This window comes from Haliotis asinina, chromosome 1, assembly GCF_037392515.1.
Source record: "Haliotis asinina isolate JCU_RB_2024 chromosome 1, JCU_Hal_asi_v2, whole genome shotgun sequence".
Lineage (NCBI taxonomy): Eukaryota > Metazoa > Mollusca > Gastropoda > Lepetellida > Haliotidae > Haliotis > Haliotis asinina.
The window spans coordinates 18776299-18798658 of record NC_090280.1 but is presented as its reverse complement, the minus strand read 5'-3'; the positions used below and the strand labels follow the sequence as shown (position 1 = coordinate 18798658).

The 22360-nt window shown below is 38.5% G+C and overlaps 1 protein-coding gene across 2 annotated transcripts; it reads left to right on the top strand.

Moving 5' to 3' along the window:
• The first annotated feature begins 392 nt into the window (after positions 1–392).
• Positions 393–21771, top strand: LOC137287654 (sialin-like). Of its 2 annotated transcripts, XM_067820047.1 has the most exons (13): positions 393–446; positions 4805–5029; positions 6115–6206; positions 7122–7215; positions 7658–7803; positions 8105–8192; positions 9925–10014; positions 11154–11287; positions 12342–12491; positions 13428–13560; positions 14114–14352; positions 15212–15410; positions 17059–21771. In XM_067820047.1, exons 2-12 carry the CDS (start codon positions 4828–4830, stop codon positions 15371–15373), a joined length of 1530 nt encoding a protein of 509 aa, XP_067676148.1. In that variant the 5' UTR covers positions 393–446; positions 4805–4827; the 3' UTR covers positions 15374–15410; positions 17059–21771. The 2 variants fall into 2 exon arrangements, with proteins under 2 accessions (XP_067676148.1, XP_067676139.1); XM_067820038.1 differs by having other exon boundaries at positions 15212–21771.
• Positions 21772–22360: the final 589 nt, after the last annotated feature.

Sequence of the window (22360 nt, the reverse complement as noted above, 5' to 3'; positions counted from 1 at the left end):
GCAGTGTCGCGTCAATGATCAGTCGATCTAATTATGTTCCTTATTCAATATTAAATATTAACTTTCACAAGACGATTTTTTTTGTTAAAGTTCCAACATGTGCATTCATTTCGTTGACATGAAATATAATCACTTTCCAGCCATTATCATATTTTCGACTAGTTTACAGTTAACCACATTGAAATGGTCCTAGCAACAAGCCCGTTTTTTAGGATACTCTTGTTCATGTAAATGTTTCGTTGAACATTTTCCAGTAAGTTGCATATACGTCCCCCGTGTATACTTCATGTAATGCTACATTTCGTACTGTCTACAGTTTTCTCATGAATACATTCCCAGCAGGTCGCACGCAGATCGCTGATCGGATCTATTATGCATCGGTAGTTATTTCTGTCGACACCGTTTGTTGGAGGCTCTCCAAATCTGGCGCAGGCTTAGTTTGACAGGTGAGGCAACATATTGGGTTTGCATGCCCCTCGTGTCTTCAGCATGCGCACCTGTTAATAAGACGATATGTTTTGATCAGGTGCAAATTTACTGCATGTTAAAACTGAAATGACGTCGCAATATGATCTTTGATTTCGCGAACAGCTGGCGGCGTGTTATCCTTAACATATTTTAGTCTCATCGAATATGACTTTTAACTTTGCATTCTTCAGTTCATGCTATTTAAAGCTTTCAGTTTACCGCTTGTTTATACCATGCTCGTCATTTCAGTTGACTAAGAAACGCATTTCACTCAGATTGTTAAACTTAAAGAATTAAACCTGACGTTACATATAAATTGATAATGCAGCTTAATTATGACAAAATCATTTTTCGTAATTTAAGACACAAGCTGAAAATGTACCTTTGAATTTGTGAAATGTAGAAATGTGACACTTTTAATGAGGACAGGCTACAACAATATTTGATTTTTAAAATATGATCCATTTCTTCACAAAGTTAAATATCACCCTATTTTTTTTTGACAGTACACAAGGATTGACATAGGTGAAAATGATCACATTTATGCTTTAACACGAAGGTCCAAATTAGATTGGTTTATATTAACTGATGCTTGTCCTGAAAGATAACTAACAGGATCGGGTGGTCAAGCTCACTGACTTGGTTAATACTTGTCATTGTATCCCAACTGTGTTGATTGATGCTCATGCTTTTGATCACTGGATTGTCTGCACCAGACTTGATTATTTCCAGACTGGCGGCATATAGCTGGAATAATTAAACAACAAGCAAACAAAATTACTGTGTAGAGTTAACTTGTATAGAGTTAATGTGCTAGTGGGGTAAAGTGATTTGTCTCCATTTACCTTTCTTGAGGATTCAGTTCCCATGCACTCCACGAGTACAATTTGTTTGACTTTATCTGTGTTTCCATGCAATAATAATATGGTTTTCATATTGCTCAGTGTCTTGTAAAACATGTCTCATTCACTTATTTTAGCTGATTTTGAATTTGTATTGGGTTTAGGAAGGGTTGCATGAAATGCAAAACACAACCTTGCAGATTTTTATACCTTTTGGTGTGGACTTACACTAACAAATGATCAAAACTGCATATTTAACGTAAAAAGATGAAAAATAATGTGATGAAAAAAACCCTGCATAATTGTGTTTATTAAAGGTGGCATGAAATGCAAAACTCAGCTTTGCAGATTTTTATACCTTTTGGTATGGACTTACATTAACGAATGATCAAAAATGCATATTCTTCCTAGATAGATGAAGAATAATGTGTTGTAAAAAAACTCGCTTAATTGGAGTTCAGACAATTCGCTATTTTCCCCCTACCTGGGATGAAAAGTGGTTCAACAGCTATGCTGTGCTGCGCACATAGTGCATGCACAGTTATTAGGTTTGCACAGCTTGAACTGGGATGCATTGATGGTTTATTCCCAAGAGGGCGACTTGAAGAAAACACAGCAAGTGATGCATGCAAGGATCATACCTGTGGTCGAGGTTAGAGAACAAAAGATGTTTCTTGTGATTACAAGCAGTTTTGGTCTACAGTTAAAACATACTCTGGTTTCATACGTTTTCTTATTTTTCCAACATCTTGCTTCTTGGGGGTAAAATGGCATATTTGCAAATCAAGTTTTCAAGAAAATGTAGCATAAGAAATACTGATATCTTTGTTAACAATGCTCAGGTTACAAACGTTTTAATTCATGCCTGTGGAAACATTAAAAAAAAACATAAGCAGCCTCTGTCAAGACAAAGCTCAATATCTGTTGTATTGACACCTGTGTGTCTGCCTGGCTCTCTGCTAATGTCAGTATGCAATACACAACTTCAATCACTGACCACATGCACCTTGAACATAACACCTATCAGGCTACATATCATAAATGCGCCTGCTTTCTGTGTCTGTCACATTATATAATTACACAGAGCAGGCAGATACGATACTTGAGCAGTTATGATGACATGTTTTGATCACTGCTAATTGCAAACAAACTACATCCTTTTTAATTTGGTGATTGGATCAGACGAAAACCAGCACAAAATCAGATTGTCAGTTTCAAGTCCTGCTTAGTACATGGACAAACAACAGTTTCCAGCCATACACTAATTCAGCAGCTCAGTATTTGTTGGTTGGATTGAACTCAAAGGCAGAAAAAATGGGCATACATTTACAAAACCCAACATCTCTATTATATACACATCTGAGGGTTACGTAATTATGAGAAAATGAACCAGCCAATGAAACTCTTCATTACACTTAAGTGCATGTCCACCTACACTGACTGGGTTTGGTATCCTGGTTACTTCGTTTTGAGGGTACTACAACCCAAATACCAAATATTGCACTTTTGATTTGTGATTGTATGCCTACTATCTTATTTATTTACATTTTCATAATCGGAAATGCATATTATGTGTCATGAATAAATGATGATCATGTTTTAATTATGTTTTGTTTTGTTGGTTGCATGAAAGCGTTAATATTACAGATATAGATTGGAAACTTCCAACAAAACAATGATAAAAATGAACTAATCCAGTTCACTTTTTTAAACATTAAAATGTCTCAATTTGACCTTAAAATGCAGTCAGTGTTGACATTTCATAAAAATAGCATTAGTGTTGATATTCTGGATTTGGTATGTATTAGTTCTGTTATTACGCAAGGAAGTGACGCCAAATATATTCTGTTACATAGCAGACTCATGCACTGCGGCAGTGAGGTGAATTTAACGTCATACTGAAGGATATTTCACTCATATGATGATGTGCATATGTCAGTCCCTCTTGGTTTCTGCAATTCCTCAGTTGCAGAAAAAATCGCGGAATTTACCATTCCATGCAGAAAAACGTCTGGCGTCTTTCAAATAATAATATGTGAATTTTACACTGCAGTTACGTTCTCAAAATCGATCATTCTGAAAACTGAAATTATTTCAGATTTACTTTAAATATAAAATTGTTATTTGCATAAAGCTGGAAGTTGTTTCGTCTGCATTAAAGTTACGAATTCTCAAACACAGTGAAAGATGTTGGTGTTGTGTCATCAAACTTACTAAAGATGTGATGTGTACTGTCGACTTAACTTTATATCTGTGTTTGAGAATCAAACTATTAAATTCTGTATAATGTTTTTGTTGTTTTTCCTAAATGTTTTAACTGCAGAATGTTTTGCAGAATATTGAAAAATAGGGTGCAGAATTTTCTTAAGGTTGCCGCGGGATTCTTAAAAAATTGCCGTGGAGTCCAGGGGGGACTGATACATGTGTGGGTATGGCTTGTACAAGCTCAGACTTAAGCTGATAGCATGGTGCTAGTTCTCTACACATACCATGCTGTAGTTGAGCATGAATACTCCACTCAGACACATTATGCTGACTCCAAGCTGACCAGTCCTTGTTGTATCGATTAATTCTGAGTGCCCGGAAAGGACCAACAAGAATCATGTTTTCACGCCGTTTGGAATGACACATCCTCAGTTTTCTCAAGGGTATGGGTTACAGTAAATCTCCATTACACCCAAGATGTTTCTATGGCCCGATAATTTTATTAGCTCCCTTTGCATCCTCACAGTAGCCGATTACCTGAGTTGCAGTCAGCAAAAATAGCAGTCTTAGCCACGAAAGAAAGTTTGATTCAGATTTTGAGGGTAATCATATGGATGAATTGACAGGTCCAAAAAGTTATGTACGAGATCTCTTACCTCTTCCAGAGTACCTGTGCATCATTTGTGTTGAAAAGGTTTTCAGTTAGATAATTTAATAAGTGAAAGTGTGTTATGATTGGTATGCTCAAATTCTCAGCATAGACAACTGATTGGATAAAAAGCCAGCCAAGGGAGGTTGTTGACTCAATGAAACGCTGATCATAATCAGAACTTCATACCAACTCTGTGAGGTTTTTGCAGAATATTTTTCCTTAAAATAAATCATTAAAATATCGACACAGTTCACTGTTTATAATGTTGGAAGACTGCAGAGAAAGGGACAGCCAGATGTGCCAGAGAGAATGGAGACAGCACAGCGCAGGTTAATGAATAAAGAACTTTCTCGGCCCTTGTGCACATACTTCTCAAACTCCTGGCTGTGTCTTTCTCTGCACACACCCCTCGTAATAATGAATATATATTAATGATAGTTTGTTAAACAATTTTCTTATTAGGACAAAAATTCTGTAAAATCTTTACGGAATTGGTATGATGTTTTGATTATGATCAGCTTGTCACTGAGTATGTTATACTTATTAGTTTTCAAGTTACACTGCAATTTATCGGTTTGCTTTTGAGCCAAATGGACTATAACTAACAAGTAACAAACTCATCCGTTCTCTGTTCAAGGGAGACAACTGCTGTAGGAAGGTATGGAAAGCGAACACCAGCCAATTGCGACAGACTCTCCGTCTTCAGAGCTCTACGATGAACGCGCTGCCATCAAACCAGCATTCCACCACGAGTACAGCGAGAGTGGTGGAGGAGGGACCAACAGACGGGACACAAGTGGATGGATGGGCTTCTCCGTTCCTAAACGCTATGTTCTTGCCTTCATGGCATTCCTAGGCTTTGGTAAGTTTGTTTATGGGTGATAATATTTAGTGCTAAATAGGTTACCTATTGCTGAAGATCAAATAGGTTGAAAATCGTCCTCTCAGTATTGTATTGTGTAATGTTTGGTCCTTTAAACGCTGTGAGTCTGTTATTATGACTATAGCGGTAGTCCGCTAGGTTTTCAAAGCAACTCGTGAGCAAAACACAATCTTTGAAGATTCCAACATTTATTCTTCATTTAAAATACAAAGTTGTCGCAAACCTTATTTTGTCCACAATTCCTTTCACAACTTTATAAACACCATAGTTCCTTGCATCATAAACCAAAATGTTCATCGAAGAAAACATTGCAGCTTCAGATGAGACGCTCTCAGCCATTTTTGGTTTCATAAGGCAACCCTTTACCAATACTACTCGCAAACCACTAACAAATTCGTAACCTATGCATTAGCTGCTACAATGACACTGTTGGTAAATATCAACGATCAGAGCGGTAAGCAATAGATGTTACGGAAATACTTTCTTGTGTATCAACAAGCAACCCATGAACAACAACTGTTACAATCGATCAGTTATCAGTTAATATCCAAGAAGTCACTTTGAAATACTTCACGTCACTGATTTTTTGAGACACAAAATACAATAAGCAGAAAGTTCAACTGATTTCCAATATGCCAGTGGAGGAGGACTGAGAAAGAAGTTCTCCTCTGTAAATATTAGTGTCTGCATCAGTGTGGTTGTTAAATCATCTGTTTTAATCAGAGGTAGTTACCTGTGATTTGAAACCTCTTGTTTTTGCAATCAACATGTTTTAGTTGTTTGTTGAACTGACTTTTGATGGAAGATATCTGGGTTCAACATATTAATTGATCGTGCTTATTCAGGACAAAACTAAAACATCCAAATCTGTTTGACTCCTTTTCTATAGGCAAAGAGTTATTTTTAAAATTTGACCTTGAGACATTTTGCTGAATACATTTCAAGTTATTGGTTGAGCAATGTTTCCTAAATTCAAGCAATGCTCAGTGTTCATGAGTCCACCATATCTGGATCTCCTGCCAGTGCTGAGGATTTCACCACATCTGATTTGGTGTTTGTTTCAGGTAATGTCTATGCTCTGAGAGTGAATCTGAGTGTCGCCATCGTTGCGATGACCAAAAACCGAACAGTACTTCTGAATGGGAATGTTACAGTGGTGAGCTGAACATGTTTATTTTTCAGTCAGTGGAGGCTCCCTCTGTACTGTGTTGAATAGCTTGGTTCTATGGTAGCTGGAATATATGCTGAACTGCTAAAGAAGCATCATGAAATTGGAAATGGCGTATCAATGGAGTACCTGAACCTATTCTTTATATTTACACTGGAAGTCAAGTTTGAGGAAACATGAATCATGATCGCATAGCCTGTGTTTGTTTGAGATTGACATTAGCAATATTTAAACTTGTTAAGAGGGAAGAGTTTGCTCAAACACACTATTGGAATAGAGATGCATGTTCCCCATGCATGCAGTCAGGCATAAATTGCCTGCTTGAATGGCAAGTGTTCTCTTGTTTTCTGAACGCAGCAGCAATGGCTAGGTTAACTGGACATCAGTGACAGCAAGCCATTGGAAATCTGCATAATCTCTAGTGATGTTTCGTTTGCTTTTCAGTATATATCTTGTTCGTCTGTGAATTTGTAAGAACTGGTAAGGATGAATATATCTGTGATGTATCACAAGTACATTTGCAACATTATGGCATAGGTGCTAACACCATTATCAAGAAAAAGACAATGGTGTTAACAGTAGTCAGATCTATTGCCACAAAAAAGTTATGAACTGCCTGATGAAGGAGCAATCATACACTCTGAAACGTCCTGTCTTATTGACAGTAAAGTATTAAATCCATAAATAAATCTTGCATTTCTTATGCTTTCTTTTTCTGAATGCCCTTCAAAGGTTTCATGAAGAAGTTGACTGATGGTTTTCCAGTTCATTGGACAAATGGGTCCCAGCAGCCAATGGATTAGGTGGCAAGACTCACTCACATGGTTGATTGGTTGATAGATTGTTCAGGTAGGGTTGATTTGCTGTAAATGCTTGATAACCATGAATGTCACCACACTACAGGTGTCTCCTCCGGACTTTGACTGGGACAACAACTTGCAGGGAGTAGTGCTGTCATCTTTCTTCTATGGATACATCCTCACTCAGCTGCCTGGAGGTGAGTCAATGGATGCAGGTCAGTCGGTTGGTGTGAGTCGGTGAGTCAGCAAGTGAGAGTCCATAGTTGTCAGTTGGCAATTGTTAGTGCATGTGCGTTGGCTGGTGTGAAACTGTTGGTTAATAGTCAGTGTGAGGGGTTGAGAGTAAGTTAGTGTGAGTCAGTGTGGGTGAGAGTAATTTGGTGTGTGTCACTGATTGAGAGTAACTTGATATTTGTCAGTTGGTTGAAGAAACTTGATGTGAGTGAAAAGTAACTTGATGTTTGTGAGTGGGTGAGTGTAACTTGATGTGAGTCAGTGGATGAGAGTAACTTGGTGTGAATCAGTGGATTAGAGTAAGTTGATGTGTCATTAGCTAAACAATACATTAATAATATGCATTCTTGGTCACTCAGTATCAATATTTGTATTTACATGTTCCTAATAAAAATGTGTTGCCAGGATACTTGGCCACGAGATTTGGAGGAAAGTATATGTTTGGAGGAGGAATCTTTGTCACCGCCCTACTGACCATTCTCACGCCGGTGTTCGCTACCTGGAGTGTGTATCTCCTTATAGCTGCCCGAGTCATTGAGGGACTGTTTGAGGTAGAGAATACTTGTGCACGCAGTTTGCCCTGAAAGCTAGGAATTAAAGAATGATGTTTTCTGAAAAATAATACTCTTAGTTATTAGGTGTGAAAAAACTATCAGCAATAAAGACCAGTAGAAAATAAAACCTTTGGGTCTGAGTGGTTTTCAGTTGGATTCGAGCCAAACAATCGACATCAATTTAAAACGCTGCTTGTGTGTGTCTTCAATTCATTCTCATCATTAAGATATGTGAATAAGCCCATAGTGTTGGTGCTGTTGAGCAGAGAGTAAGCCCTCACTATCTGCTCTGTTCCAGGGCGTGACATACCCAGCCATCCATGCCATGTGGTCCAAGTGGGCTCCACCACAGGAGAAGACAAAACTTGCCACATTTGCCTTCTCAGGTCAGTCATCATACATCTTGTGTTCCAGTACATTCATGTCTTGTGTTTCAGTATCTCCACATGAGTCCCCTGTTGTGCTGGCATCCTGTGTTCCACCATATATATAGTCTGGTTCATAATTATTGAGAATTTTTCTTCTTACTTTGAGCTATCCTAACACCTCAACCGATTCACTGATACTTAAAACTAAGTAATGGTATAAGGGAGGTAACTCATCTTGGCCTACTGAGTATAGTACAATTAGAGTTACCTCCCCTGAATCTGTAGCAGACGTCATTTACCTCAGCACTGTCAACAATGTCTGCTGAAGATAAAAGAAGGTTGATTTTTGAGTTGTGTAATCAAGGAATTGATGATGTAAATACATTGGCAGAGAGAACAGGAACTCCTCTTTCTACTGTGTATAGGATTAGGAAGAATATTAAAGAGGGAAAGGATTTGGGGCACCAGAAAGGAGCAAGGAGACCCAGAAAATTGGACTTCTCAGATCGCGTCCGGCTAGGAATTTTAGCGTCTAAAAAGCAAAGGGCAAGCATCTCCAACATCAGGTATGAAATGATAGAAAGGGGATCAACAGTTGTATCAAAATCTACAGTTAGAAGAAATTTGATTGATCTTGGATGGGAGAAAAAGACTGGAATTACTTCTCCTCTCATGAAACAAGAACATAAAGACAGGCGTGTTGAGTGGTGTTTGGCACATGAAAACTTTGACTGGGAAAATGTGATTTTTACTGATGAAAGCTCAATATGGGTATATCCCAATAATGTGAAAATATGGACAAAGTCTGCGTCAGCACCGTTGTATCGACGACCTAAATACAGCCCAAAGTTTCATGTATGGGGAGGGATATCCTTATTAGGAACGACCGCGCTGTGTGTGTTTGAGGGAAATCTGACAAGTCAACGCTACACTAACATATTAGATAATTTTCTCCTTCCAAGTGCACATGTGTTTTATGGAAATGACTGGATTTTGCAGCAAGATAATGATCCTAAACACACCGCAAAACATGCCAAGCAGCGGTTTCAGGAGAAAAATGTGACTGCATTACCATTTCCTGCATATAGTCCTGACTTAAATCCCATTGAGAACATTTGGGGGATGATGAAGGAATGTGTGAATCAAAAGGGGTTGACAAAAATTAAAGACATGAAGAGAGAAGTGGTCCGATACTGGGACAGCATAACTCACGAGACACTAACCTCTCTGATAGGAAGTATGCCTACCCGTCTTAGACTGTGCCGTGAAGCTCAAGGAGACTTGATAAAATATTAAATTGTTACCTACACAACATGAAAAGGTCACTTCACTTTCACAATACATTCAATTTTACCTGATTTGTTCTCGTTTAATAATATGAAATGCTTTAGCTATTCTCAATAATTTTGAACCATACTGTACATCTAGTGTTCCAGCCTCAATACATCTGGTTTTCCAGCCTCTATGCATCCAATGTTCCAATTCCTATACATCCAGTGTCCCAGCCTTTATAGATCTAGTGTTCCAGTCACTATAAATCTGGTGTTCCAGCCATTATAAATCTGGTGTTCCAGCCACTATAAATCTGGTGTTCCAGCCTCTATGCATCCAATGTTTCAATTCCTATACATCCAGTGTCGCAGCCTTTATACATCTGGTGTTCCAGCCTCTATACATCGTGTCTTCCGGCATTTATGCATCTAGTGTATTTATACATGTGTCCATGGTTAATGTATCTATGTTTCTGCAGGTGCCTACTTGGGAACTGTGTTGGCAATGCCTGCATGTGGGTCCCTCGCAGCAAGCTCGGGTGGATGGCAATCAATTTTCTATGTCTTTGGTAAGAATGGGACCTCTGTTCTTCAGAGTCAAGCTATTGTAATGTTGGTTTCTCCTTCAAAGATACAGTGATCCGCATATCTGTGCGTTTTTCGTTTGTCCGTCCGTCCTTTTTGTTTCTCAATAACAAAAGGAAACTCATCCACTAGACATTGCACTCACCAAGAGCAGGTTAACAAGTAGTGATTTTTGCTGTTTAGGGATTTCTAGATTTTTTATTTTTCCCGTTTCCATGGCAGCATGTTTGGCTTTGACTCTGTTCATGTAATCATGGAAATGAATAAGGAAAACATGAAACTACAAGTGTTCCAATATATATTTCTAGAATTTCACTCAAATTACTATTACAGCATACAATGAAAGCAGTATAGGATCACATATACTTTCTTGTCTTCACTTATTCATTTCTATGACTACGGTTGTATTCATGTCCAGATAAAAACTAGTGACTATTCATTCGCAAACCTTAACACACACACTGATCACATTGTCAAATGGCGCCTTTTACTATTTATTTTTATGTTTCTTGTTACCGTGTCAACAAGTTGACTCAGTTGTCAGAGTGTGTTTTAGACTTATCCCCAAGACGACCAGTTTTTGTTTTTGTATTACCACTTCTTGATCTTCTGTTTGACAGAGATTTAGTTACTTGTTACAAATTTAATAAAATAATGAGAATATTTATAATGTGCCTTTTCCAGGCTAGATATCCAGCTCAAAGTGCACAATCTGATCATTATTACCCCAGATAACCCAAGCTAGTAAGGCACTAGAAGGTTATTAGTCTCACAACTTATCCCACAGGGTATCCATCTTCTGCTTGATGGACAGAGGCAAGTTTGAACAAACTCACCTGCCTAAGGTGGGACCACATGTATCACATGTACCCCGTTCTTGGGCAGGACTGAAATCCTGGAAAGTCCCGGAAGTCAAGCTGCCAAAGGTGGTCACCCATTCTAGGACGCTCTGCACCCAGTGTTGCTTAACTTCAACTGATTTGTGGCGTGCAGTCTATACAGTTATATACCTAATTCCATTTGTGTTTATCAAGGAGTAGGTGCTTAGATACATCTTTGGCTGCATATGGGCCAATTCCAAAGACTTTGATAGTTGTTTTAATTATGATTATTATCTCTTCAGGGTCAGTGGGCATTCTGTGGTTCCTCTTCTGGTGCATCTTTATCTCGGAGAGTCCAGCCAAACATCCAACCATCAGCAACTTTGAGCTGGAGTACATCCAACAGGCTATAGGCTACACAGATGAACAAACAAAGGTAGCGTAGCATTCCAGCTATATTGCAGCGGTCTGAAAATAATTATAGTCTGGACAAGACAAGCTTGTGACAAATATGATAGGCATTGATCTACACAGTTGGGTTAGAATGACATTTGTCTATCAAGTCAGCAAGCCTGATCACTCGGTCCTGTTAGATGCCGTTTACGACAAGCTTGGGTACCTGAAGTCCAGTTCTAACTTGGATCGTCATGGCTCAACAGATAGCATTCACTTTACTGGAGATTTTATGAGCACTTCAGACAGATCTGATTGATCACATGGGATGCAACGTGAAACAAGTGAAGAGTAAGAGAGCCACAGTACATTAAAAAACATAACATGTTCAAAATAATATACAATATTGGAGTGTGTTAGATGATGAAATTTACATTGAAACGCCTGATTTGGCATCATTTCTAAATGGAGAATCTTAAAAACACCTCAATGCTCTTTAGAAAGTGGTCAAATTCAAATGTACCGTGTATACCCGCGTATGATGGGACCCCCTCATTCTAGGTATGAAAAACTTGCAGTATGCACTGGTATATACGGTAACATTTGTTACCAGTGTATGAAATAAGCCAAAAACCCAGCCAGCCATCAGGGCTGGCAACATCAAAATGTTACCAGCTCAAAATGAACTGAATGAGACCAGACATTCTGAACAAATATCGCTTAACAAATAATTCACTGAGCCAGAGACATGATGCAATAGCTAAATGTTCAAACAGGAATTGTTAAGTCAAAATATAATGCTCAGTTTAATAAATAGAATTTAAGATAAGGTGAATTTACTCATATGTAAGGAACATGTTTTCTGAAAATTTTACCACACCGTTGATCTAGCTAGCTGTAAATTGTGACAATCTGACAGAAATCTAGCCCATTTCATACGCTGATGTAACCCAGAAATATGACACAAACAAAACAAGAATTGTAATGACATCACAAGCTTACCTGTATTTTCTAGTCACAAAGCATTCCTCCATGAGACAGAAGTGTACTCAGTGCCAAAAGTATGTGTTTCATGTAGTAGTCGCCTTGTGTTACAGAGGATCCACCCACCATGGTTGTCCATGTTGACGTCACTGCCGGTGTGGGCAATTGTCGTGGCTCACTTTGCCGAGAACTGGGGCTTCTATACCTGGCTGACTGAGCTGCCTACTTTCCTCAACTCTGTGCTGCATTTTAAACTGGATCAGGTGAGTTATTAGCTCACCATGCCTAGCTCATGAGTTTGCTCACCATAGACAGTTGATGAATATTGTTAGCTCACCAGAGATAGTTGATGAGTATTGCTAGCTCACCTTTCCTAGTTGATGACTATTATTACCTCACCTTACCTAGTTGATGAGTGTTTCCAGCTCAAGGTATCTAGATGATGACTGTTATTACCTCACCTTACCTAGTGGTGAGTATACCTCACCTTATTTGATTAGTATTGTTAGTATAACTTACCTGGCTAATCCAAGGTGTTAGATTGCCATAATATTGGGGGTAAGTATCAACACACTGCACTGGATCAGGTGCATTTGTTAGCTCACCTTACCTGAGAATTGATCATTTTCTCAGTATTATTACATACCTTACACAACATATGTCACATATGTCATATTTGGGATTTCACTTTCTCAGTAAAGTACAAATTCTAGTACTTTTTTGGTTGAGTCCCATCCGGGATTCGAACTCGCACCGAGTCAGGCACCTAATCGCCAGCACACAAAGTCTGCCGCCTAACCCGCTCAGCCACCGCGACTTCCACAAAATGAAAGTCGGACAACTGGTAGTCTAGACTACGTTCTTTGTGTACCCCTCTGATAGTACTACAGTGTTGACAGATGTACATTGTCATTGAAAACTAATGAAGAATTATCTCTATTTAGGAATATTTCAGCAATATCATTGTTGTGCATATGGGGCATCAAACCTGTTTCTTAGTCAAGACAAGCAAACGCTTTAAGGGCTACCTCGTTGCCCCCTTACTGATATAATATTATGACTATGCAATGTTTGAGTTTCAGAAGAATGAACAGTTTTATCTTATCTGTTATGTTTCAGAAGAGTATACTGTTTCATTTTATGTGTGAAGTTTGAGTGCATGTAACTGTGTCATATATTCTGACCTGCATCTGTTTCAGGGAGGATTTTTGGCTGCTCTGCCATACCTGGTGATGGGCCTGGTTGTGTTGACTAGCGGCCATCTTGCTGACATCATGCGGGGTCCACTTGGCGTGTCCACTGGCATCGTCAGGAGGATATTTACTTGTGGGGGTAAGGTGGGACAGTGACTAAACAGCAGCCTTTTTGGACTGATGGCTCGGGTTTCTGAAGTGAACTATTTTTGTTCTGAGGGTTGTTTGTTTATATAGTCTTGGTGGATGTTTGAACCTTGATGAATCGTTTCTTATCTACATACTTGGATGAATTGATGTCAAGGTCGGGCAGTGTGAAATCTGCCATTAGAAAAGCTTGTGGACATGGCAAAAGTGGTCTACATGATTTCCTATGTTGGGTCTCGATCTTGTGAAGGTGGACTCCATTGCAGGTCAAAATCATCAGAGTACAGGGTGTAAATCATTGCATGGAATAATTATATGAGGATGTACCATTATTAATCACATAATCTGATTACTGGACACCTTCAAAATGACGGCAACTTGAGTTCGTGTCTGAGTTTGTGTGTGTGTGTCTGTGTGTGTGTGTGTGTGTGTGTCTCTGTGTGTCTGTGTCTGTGTTTGTAACTATTTCCTGTTCTGATTCAATCAAACACCATAGTCATTTTAAAGGTCACCATGGTCATGATGCCTCTACATCTGTTTTTCAGCATTTGCTATCCAGGCAGTGTTTATGATAGCCGCTGGCTATCTCATGACACCTGTTGCTGGGATGACATGTCTGACCATTGCCGTCGGTCTAGGGGGATTTGCCTGGTCTGGATTCAGTGTCAACCATCTTGACATTGCCCCGCAGTATGCAAGCATCCTGATGGGGCTGTCCAACACATTTGCCACCATTCCTGGAATCATCTCCCCGAGCCTTACCAGTGCCATTGTTACCAGCAAGGTAGCTGCAGTTGTCCCCCTTTGCCAAACTGGATGTCTCTTTGTTTGTTTGCTTGTTTTATGGGATTGGGTGGTCAGGTTGGCTGACTTGGTTGACCATTGGTTGGTCATTGTAACCCAGTTGCTTAGATTGATGTCCATGCTGTTGATCACTGGATTGTCTGGTCCAGACTCAGTTATTTACAGACTGCCACCATATAAAGAACCAACCAACCAGTTTATCACTGCACTCAGGATAATTCCAGTTTTGTTATTCTGGTCTGAAAATAATCAAGTTTAGACCAGACAATCTGATGACATCATAAACCATGATAAATCCACATTCGGATATGATGAAATGTGTACACCAAGTCTGAACATGAAGGAAAACCAAGTTCTTTGTGATGCTCGATAATGGTGTTAGTACCTACACCGAAACGTCACACCCATTGCAATAAAGGAATTGACTATCCATTTTTGTTCATCTGTACAACTTCTGAAATGACTTTCAAGGAAGTCTGAACCTGTCCACTGGATCCTGTTAGTCACATATTCCAACAAATAGCTGCTGCTAAATATCTATCTTGACGGGTTCTAAAGTCTTAATAGGCTTAGGATGATAACAAGGCAGGTTTTCCATAGCTTTTGTACCTGTATGCATTCTGTGTTCCTCTACATCTTCTTCTTATGAATGAATGAATAAATGAGTGACATGTTTCAGTGCATGAAAATAGAAAAATAAAAATTACGTTAAAGCGAAAAGATAACTGTCCCAGGCGAGAACTTTATATTGAATATCTACAGAAATCTATATTTACCATATGTAAATGATAATGCTGATGCAAAACATTATTTTAACCCATCTCTGGAATGGTTTCCAGGGCAATGCTGGTCAATGGCAGATCATCTTCTATCTGGCGGCAGCTGTATATGGCTGTGGTGCCATCATGTATGGGATCCTGGCAGGAGGGGAGAGGCAGAAGTGGGCAGAGATTCCCTTGGGATACCAGCCTCATCTTGATGACCCGGAGAAGGATCAGTAAGGGAGACCTCGGAATTGGTCAAGAGTGCTGGTTGCAGGTATTAAGACCAGGAATCAGATCCTGGAATTTGTCTTGAATCAATTCCAGGAAATCAGTGCCAAGAATCTGTTCCAGGAGTCTGTTCCAGGGTCTGTTCCAAGAATCTCTCCTAAGCATGACCACATCCAGATCTGAGAGAAAAGATATATTTTCTTCTTTGAAAATGCTGAATTGACATGTGATAGGGATGTCCAGATTACATGGTATGTGACATCACTACACAACTTGGACTGATCGATCAAAGAGTTGCTTCCCTTGCATTGTCTTTATAATCTATCAACAGTGATATGTTATGTTAAAGTTGAAGTTTGGAAAGAAAGGCCAAGGTTTTCTGAGGTCTCATTTTTGTTTAACATCTTCATGTTTTAAGGGATTAGCAAAGTTTTTAAAAGACATCTTGTAAGTGTTAAATGGAAGAGAACACTCTTTGTCAGCTTTGGTAGCAAATACAATAATCTGCATACTTACAGTCATACCAGTTGGATTTGACACTTGCAGAGGGACAATAGGGCCCTATGTATTGGCTTCACATATACGATGTCTTTCATTTAATGTGAAATACTGGAATCAGTCAAGTATTCTGACATCATATTGCTGCTGCTGATGATGCTCCCATAGTTTTCTTGAAAATATACTTTTGTCAAATTAATGTCTGACATAGCAGTATTATTCACAAACATATCTCATTCTATCCACAGATTGTTGTAATCCACAGCTTTTTGTCCTCCGTGACTTTTGTCATATCTACAGATACTTGTTGATTCCATATGCCCACCTGTTATATCTAGACACCTGTCGGACCCACGCGAAATTTCCACAGACACCTGACATATCCAAAGACATCTGTCATATCCTTAGATACATGTCATGTCTACAGACGCCTGACATACCCAAAGGCCCACCCATCATATCCACAGATAACCATCATATCCACACTCATATCTTGTCCACAGACACCCGTCATATCCTTGATTGCTTGTTATGTCTACAAACACCTATCCTACTCATTAGCCCCAAGGCTCCAGGTTCCATATTTCATATATCCACACTCCAAAAGTATCAGGCTCCATATTACAGAGAACCACAATCCACAGATCCATGTTTCAAAGTTACTGGTTCTCAGATACCACAGTATGTATTCCACAGATGCACATTCCACTGGTCACACTGAACCATATTCCATAGATCTACACTCCATAAAGGATCCATATGCCTCATTTTGTACAACCACATTCCACATATTCTCCTGCCAGAGATTCCTATTCCACAGATCCATATTCTGCAGAAGTTGATTCAACATATCCACATTCTGCAGAACCTGATTCTACAGATCCACATTCTGCAGAAGTTGATTCAGCAGATCCACTTTAATCAGAACTTGATTCAACAGATCCAAATTTTACATAACTTAATTCAGCAGATCCACATTCTGCAGAAGTTGATTCAACAAATCCACATTCTACAGAACCTGGTTCCACAGAGCCACATTCTGCAGAACCTGATTTTACATATCCACAGATCCACATTCTACATGTTCCACATTTGAACACTTGTTCCAGTATTATTTCCTAATGGATGCCAGACTTCGTTGATCATGGGTTTGAGTCTGTGCCTGATTTATCACTAAGGTTTATTTGTCTTTTCAGACGCAGCAATTAGTCAGTGTCCTTGAGCCACTGGAATAAACTTTGACCACAGAACTGATTTTACCTTATTGAGTTTGCTTGTGGTGGGTGGTCACATTTATGACTTGGGTTTGATTCTCAACAATGCATGAAGCCATTTCTGGTATCCCGCACTGTCATATTGGTTGAATATTGCTATAAATGGTGTAAAACCAATCTCACTCATTCACTTAATTATTGTGTTTGTTTGTGCCTGAACTCATGCTTTAGATATTTCCAGCTTTTGTTGACAAACCCCTATTGTTGATGTTATAAAATTGTGATATGGTGAGGTGTGGTGTGTATTGTTGCTCAATCTCACAGCATCATTTTGTTGACACCCATTATTGCAGATTTTGCAGAATAAATTATTGACCCATGTGGTGCAGGATAACAGTGTGCATTTAATCCACTTATGGATGCTCAAAAGTCACAAGAAGTCATGCTTCTTATATACACCCATTATGTCAATAATAGAATTCTTGCTGACAAAACTGACCATCACAGTGGTGACAGTTTTCCTTTCATCTGTGTATTCTTACTACTTTGTTTGCTTGTTGGTCTTCATGAATATTGAAATAATACTGAAAGACATCCTGTTGTATATTGTTTGTTAACAAGCCTGACAAAATAAACTTGAGCCTGTGAAAACATTTCTTTTTCAAAAAAACACTGTTCAATAAGTTCAGTTTACTGAAACACAATGTTATTTACATGGATTAGAAATAGTCACTGACCTTTCAATTTTCACCTTTCTTCTTACTTAATCATAGATGTTTGTTTCAGTTTCTTTATTGTTATGGGTGCACATGCTCTTGACCTAGTTCTAGTTGTACCCCGAAGCGCGTTTTGTGAGGGGTATTAATTAAAATGCCCTCCGTGCACATTTATCTTTTCCAGAGCACTTTAAAACTGTTTTTATTTCTTCACCAAACTTGGCGTATAGATTGGCCTAGTGGTGTACTGGTGCCTTTTAGTAGGTTTGGAATTCTGAATACAAAATTAAAATATTTTTGGCATTTCCATGGCATCAAATGACTTCGAGTGAAATTGGTGGTAGTGCTCTTTTCTGGAGCAAAACTCAAACCATTCACTATTTATTCCCCAAACTTGACACATAGCTTTCTCTGGTGGTGTACTGGTGCCTTTGATAGTTTTGGATTTCTGAATAAAATATTTTTTGCATTTCCATGGCAACAGGTTTGACTTCAAATGCAATTGGTAGTGCTCTTTTCCGGAGCAAAACTCTAAAACCTGTCACTATTTCTACACCAAACTTGACACATTGATTGGCATGTTGGTGTACTGGTGCCTTTAGGTAGTTTTTGAATTCTGAATAATATATTTTTGGCATCTCCATGGCAACAAGTTTGACTTAGACTGAAACTTGTGGTAGTGCTCTTTTCTGGAGTCTACAACTATTCACTATTTCTTCACTAGACTTGGCACATAGCTTGATCTAGTGGTGTACTCATAACTAGTAGGCATATTTGGGGTATTGATGACTTTATCTTCTTGTTGCTATTTGGACAGAGGTCCTTTTGCTTTCAAAAGTCGACGATTCATCAGCAACAAATGTGAATTGAGATGTGGGCAATTCGGTTTAAACTCATTTAGTCCACCTGTAAACCTCCTGCTCAAAGGAGCCTTAGAAAATATTCTAATCTGGTATGAAATGATCTTGTCAACTTTGCTATAATCCAGATATGACCTATACTGGGGGAAAAAAAATAAGGGATCACATGAAAGCATATAAGCTCCTTAGTTGCCTGGTTCCTTCACAAGCTTTGTACCACACAACTTCAGAGGAAACCTAGGCAATAGATAAAGGAACACTTGTGTTTTTATGGGATCCTCTATGTTTTCCCTCAGTATAATCTGATCTGTTGAAAATATTTTTTTACTTTTAGTCAATATATTTTGCCGAATGCATTATTTTTTTCATGTATATGTATATTTTGTCCCCACTGTTTCCAATATGTCTAGTCACACTGTGCTCAATTTTTTGTGTATTGTACTAAAATATACTAGTCTTCTATTATTATAATGTATATAGTGTTTGGCTATTTATTCAGGGCCTGGCTTTTCAAAGCTGTCTCAGCACTAAGATGTAACTTATTGGTAATGTGTGGCACTACGTGTATGGTACGTGTTTTAGTGCTAAGAGAGCTTCAAAAATCTAGGCCCAGTACTTTCATATAATTTTGTTGTTCGGCTGATGTTGAAATGTTGTGCAAGAGTGATCAAATGTGTGTACCCATATAATACACTTACAATGTTAGAACCTGTCTGTTATAGATACTGACTTGCAAAATATATTCTTTATTGAAGATGATTGTATAAAGTGCAAGTGATTCTATGATGTTTGATTGGCTGACCAAGCAAGTAGTTCCTATGTTCCGTTTATGTTTTCATAAAGAAGAAAACGGTCTCTGTAGAGACAGTAGTTACTATTTGTTGATTGGCTGACAAATGTCATCCTCGATATCTCCAGGGTATACGTTCCAAAAAGTCTCCACTATACCCTGGATGCATTTACGGCTCATCCCAATAAATTTATTACCTTCCTTGGCTGGCTTTTTATCCAATCAGGTGTCTACGCTGTTAAGTTGAGCAAACCAGTCACAAGTCACTTTCGCTTTTTAAATTCTCTAACCGATTAAACTTGGCAAACAAACCATGTGTAGGTTCTCTGAAAGAGGTAGATAGATTTCTTGCATATGTTTTTAAAAAGGTTTCAGACCTATAAAGTTGCCTGTATGATTTCCCCAAATTGTGAGTCACACGGCAAGCAAACCTTTGCAGTTGCAACTGCTACCTTTATTGGCACTGGCAAGTTCGGTTATAGCGGCGACCATGCTGATTGGCTACTGTGAGAAAGCGGAGCCCGCAAAGGGAGTTAATAAAATTATCAGGGCCAACCTGTAGATGGGTATAGTGGAGACTTTTCGGAACGTATACCCTGGAGATATCGAGGATGGACAAATGTATGAGCTAAGCTTTTTTTGTAGTTTGTGCATTTGTAACTACTTGTGTCATTCTGGCATCCTGGATGGCAACTTGTACCCCTCCCGTGGCTATGTTTATGACTGAGCCTTGTCTAAAAACAAAAGGGCAGGGAGATGAAAGTGGCCTAGAACTATTTGTTTATATTATGCTTTCCATAGTTCAGCAAAGTTTCAAAGTTTGTGCCATCATTTTTATGAATCAAAATACATTTTCCTATGTACAATTTGACTGCTTTGCCACGAATCTTGGCAATAATGGCATACTGTTCTGCAACAAGTCTTTTTGTGGGTCATGGAATGGGGCAAGTGGTTACATATAGTAGTGTGCGCTGAAAGATGTCATGAATTTTGTGTCCTTGTCTAAAGTCTGTTGCATGTAAATGATGAATATTAAGATTATTATCATTAGATATTTTTATTATTGACATAGGAGTTGATGTCAGCATGTTTGTACCTTTATGCAGGTATTAGCATAAATAGGTGTGCAGATTTGTATACTTTACACCTGATGCTGTCATTATGTTGCCATAAATTTGGATACTACAGATGTCAGTTCTAATATAAAAGAAATGAAACATTTACCCCCGCCAAACCCCCGCACCCCACCCCAAAGAGACATCTGTTTTGGACACAAATTTGCGAGAAAATAGGTAACGATATTCTAGTCGTGTAAAAGGATTTGAGCATATCAACATTCTCAAGATCAGCCAAAGAAAAATAGTGGTTAATTTAAAAGTAATCATTCCAGATCGTGAAGATCTCAGGTGAACCATATCTGAAGAATATGAAATAGTTTTTATTTATTTTAGTTTTTTTTTTTATGAAATATTCTATCTTATCTATCAAAGGAAGTAATATATTGATAAAGTGAAAGGTTCATGACCTTAAACTCTGTGTTTTTCTCAGTTACCTCCCTTTATCTGATGTCTTCTGTGATAATGACCTTGATGTCAAACCATATACTGAACAGTTTGGAGTAAACTGATAAGCAGAATTTTGTTTGTTTTTATCATTGACATATTTATGTCATCCCTTGACAGTTTCAATCCTAGATGGATCATTGAACATCCAATTCTTGGATCACACCATAATTTATGGCTTTTTCAAAAAACCCAGACTAGTCAGATGTCCTACACATATTATTCTTAATTGTATTGAAGCCCAGTGGTTAATTTGTTCACTCGGGATGTGTAAGTTCTGGGTTTGATTCCCCTGTTTGGTACAATCTGTGAAGCCCTCTTCTCTGGTGTCACGGCCATGATATTGCTGGAGTATTGCCAGAAGATTTATAAATCAACTTACCCGGCCTCTCCACATATTATTCAGAAAGTTTCTCATTTGTACTGAAAGTATAGTTTCACGATTTTACAGTGCATTGATAAGTGCTGTAACATTAACCAGTTATTTGGAAAGTACCTGGGAATATACCCTCTTGTCTTCCTGCACTCCCCCACCCACTTTTTTAAGGAAGGCATGTGACATGTAAATTCAGGTATAGTTATATTATTTAAAAGTGTGTTAGATCTTATTTACATTGTTGTTGCTTTAGCTGGAAGAGATATATCCATATACACATGTATACAATGCCATGTTAATATATAGATATAATTGTTGCTGGAGGTTTCTCAATTTAGATTTTCATTCTTTTATGTTTTGTGATTTATATAATCTGAATAAAATTTTAGTTGAATTATGTGAATGTCACGGATTACTTTACAATATGGTGGTAACTCATAGGAATGAGACAGTGAATTAGGGAGTGAATGATTTACATTGCACTCAGCAATGCTCCAGCTATATGGCAGCTGTCTGTAAGTAATTGAGTCAAGAGAGGACAATCCAGTGATCAACAACGTAAGCATTGTTCTACGTAATTGGGACTCGATGACAATTGGCGTCATTGTCAGCAGCCTGATCCTGTTAGTTGCCTCTTTCGACAAGCATGGGTTATTGAACATCAGGTCTAAAGCGAGTCGAAAAGGGGACAGTCATCTGAGGGGTGAATGTTCAGAGTTATGTCCCTTATGTGTGCCATGATCCTTATTGCATGTTCTCTGTAGTTGTGTTTCATGGGTAAGTGGAATGCATCATTGGCTTGATGGTATAGAGGAGCTTACAAAAAAAAAGCATCTCCAAAGTTATTTCTAGTGGATTAACATGCAGACTGTCCAAAGCATCATCGTGTTACCATGTGTTTTATGTTTACTGATACAGGCTTCACACAATCTGGTGTTGGTGGGATGTCCAGTATAGATATTTTGGTCCTCAGCACCCCA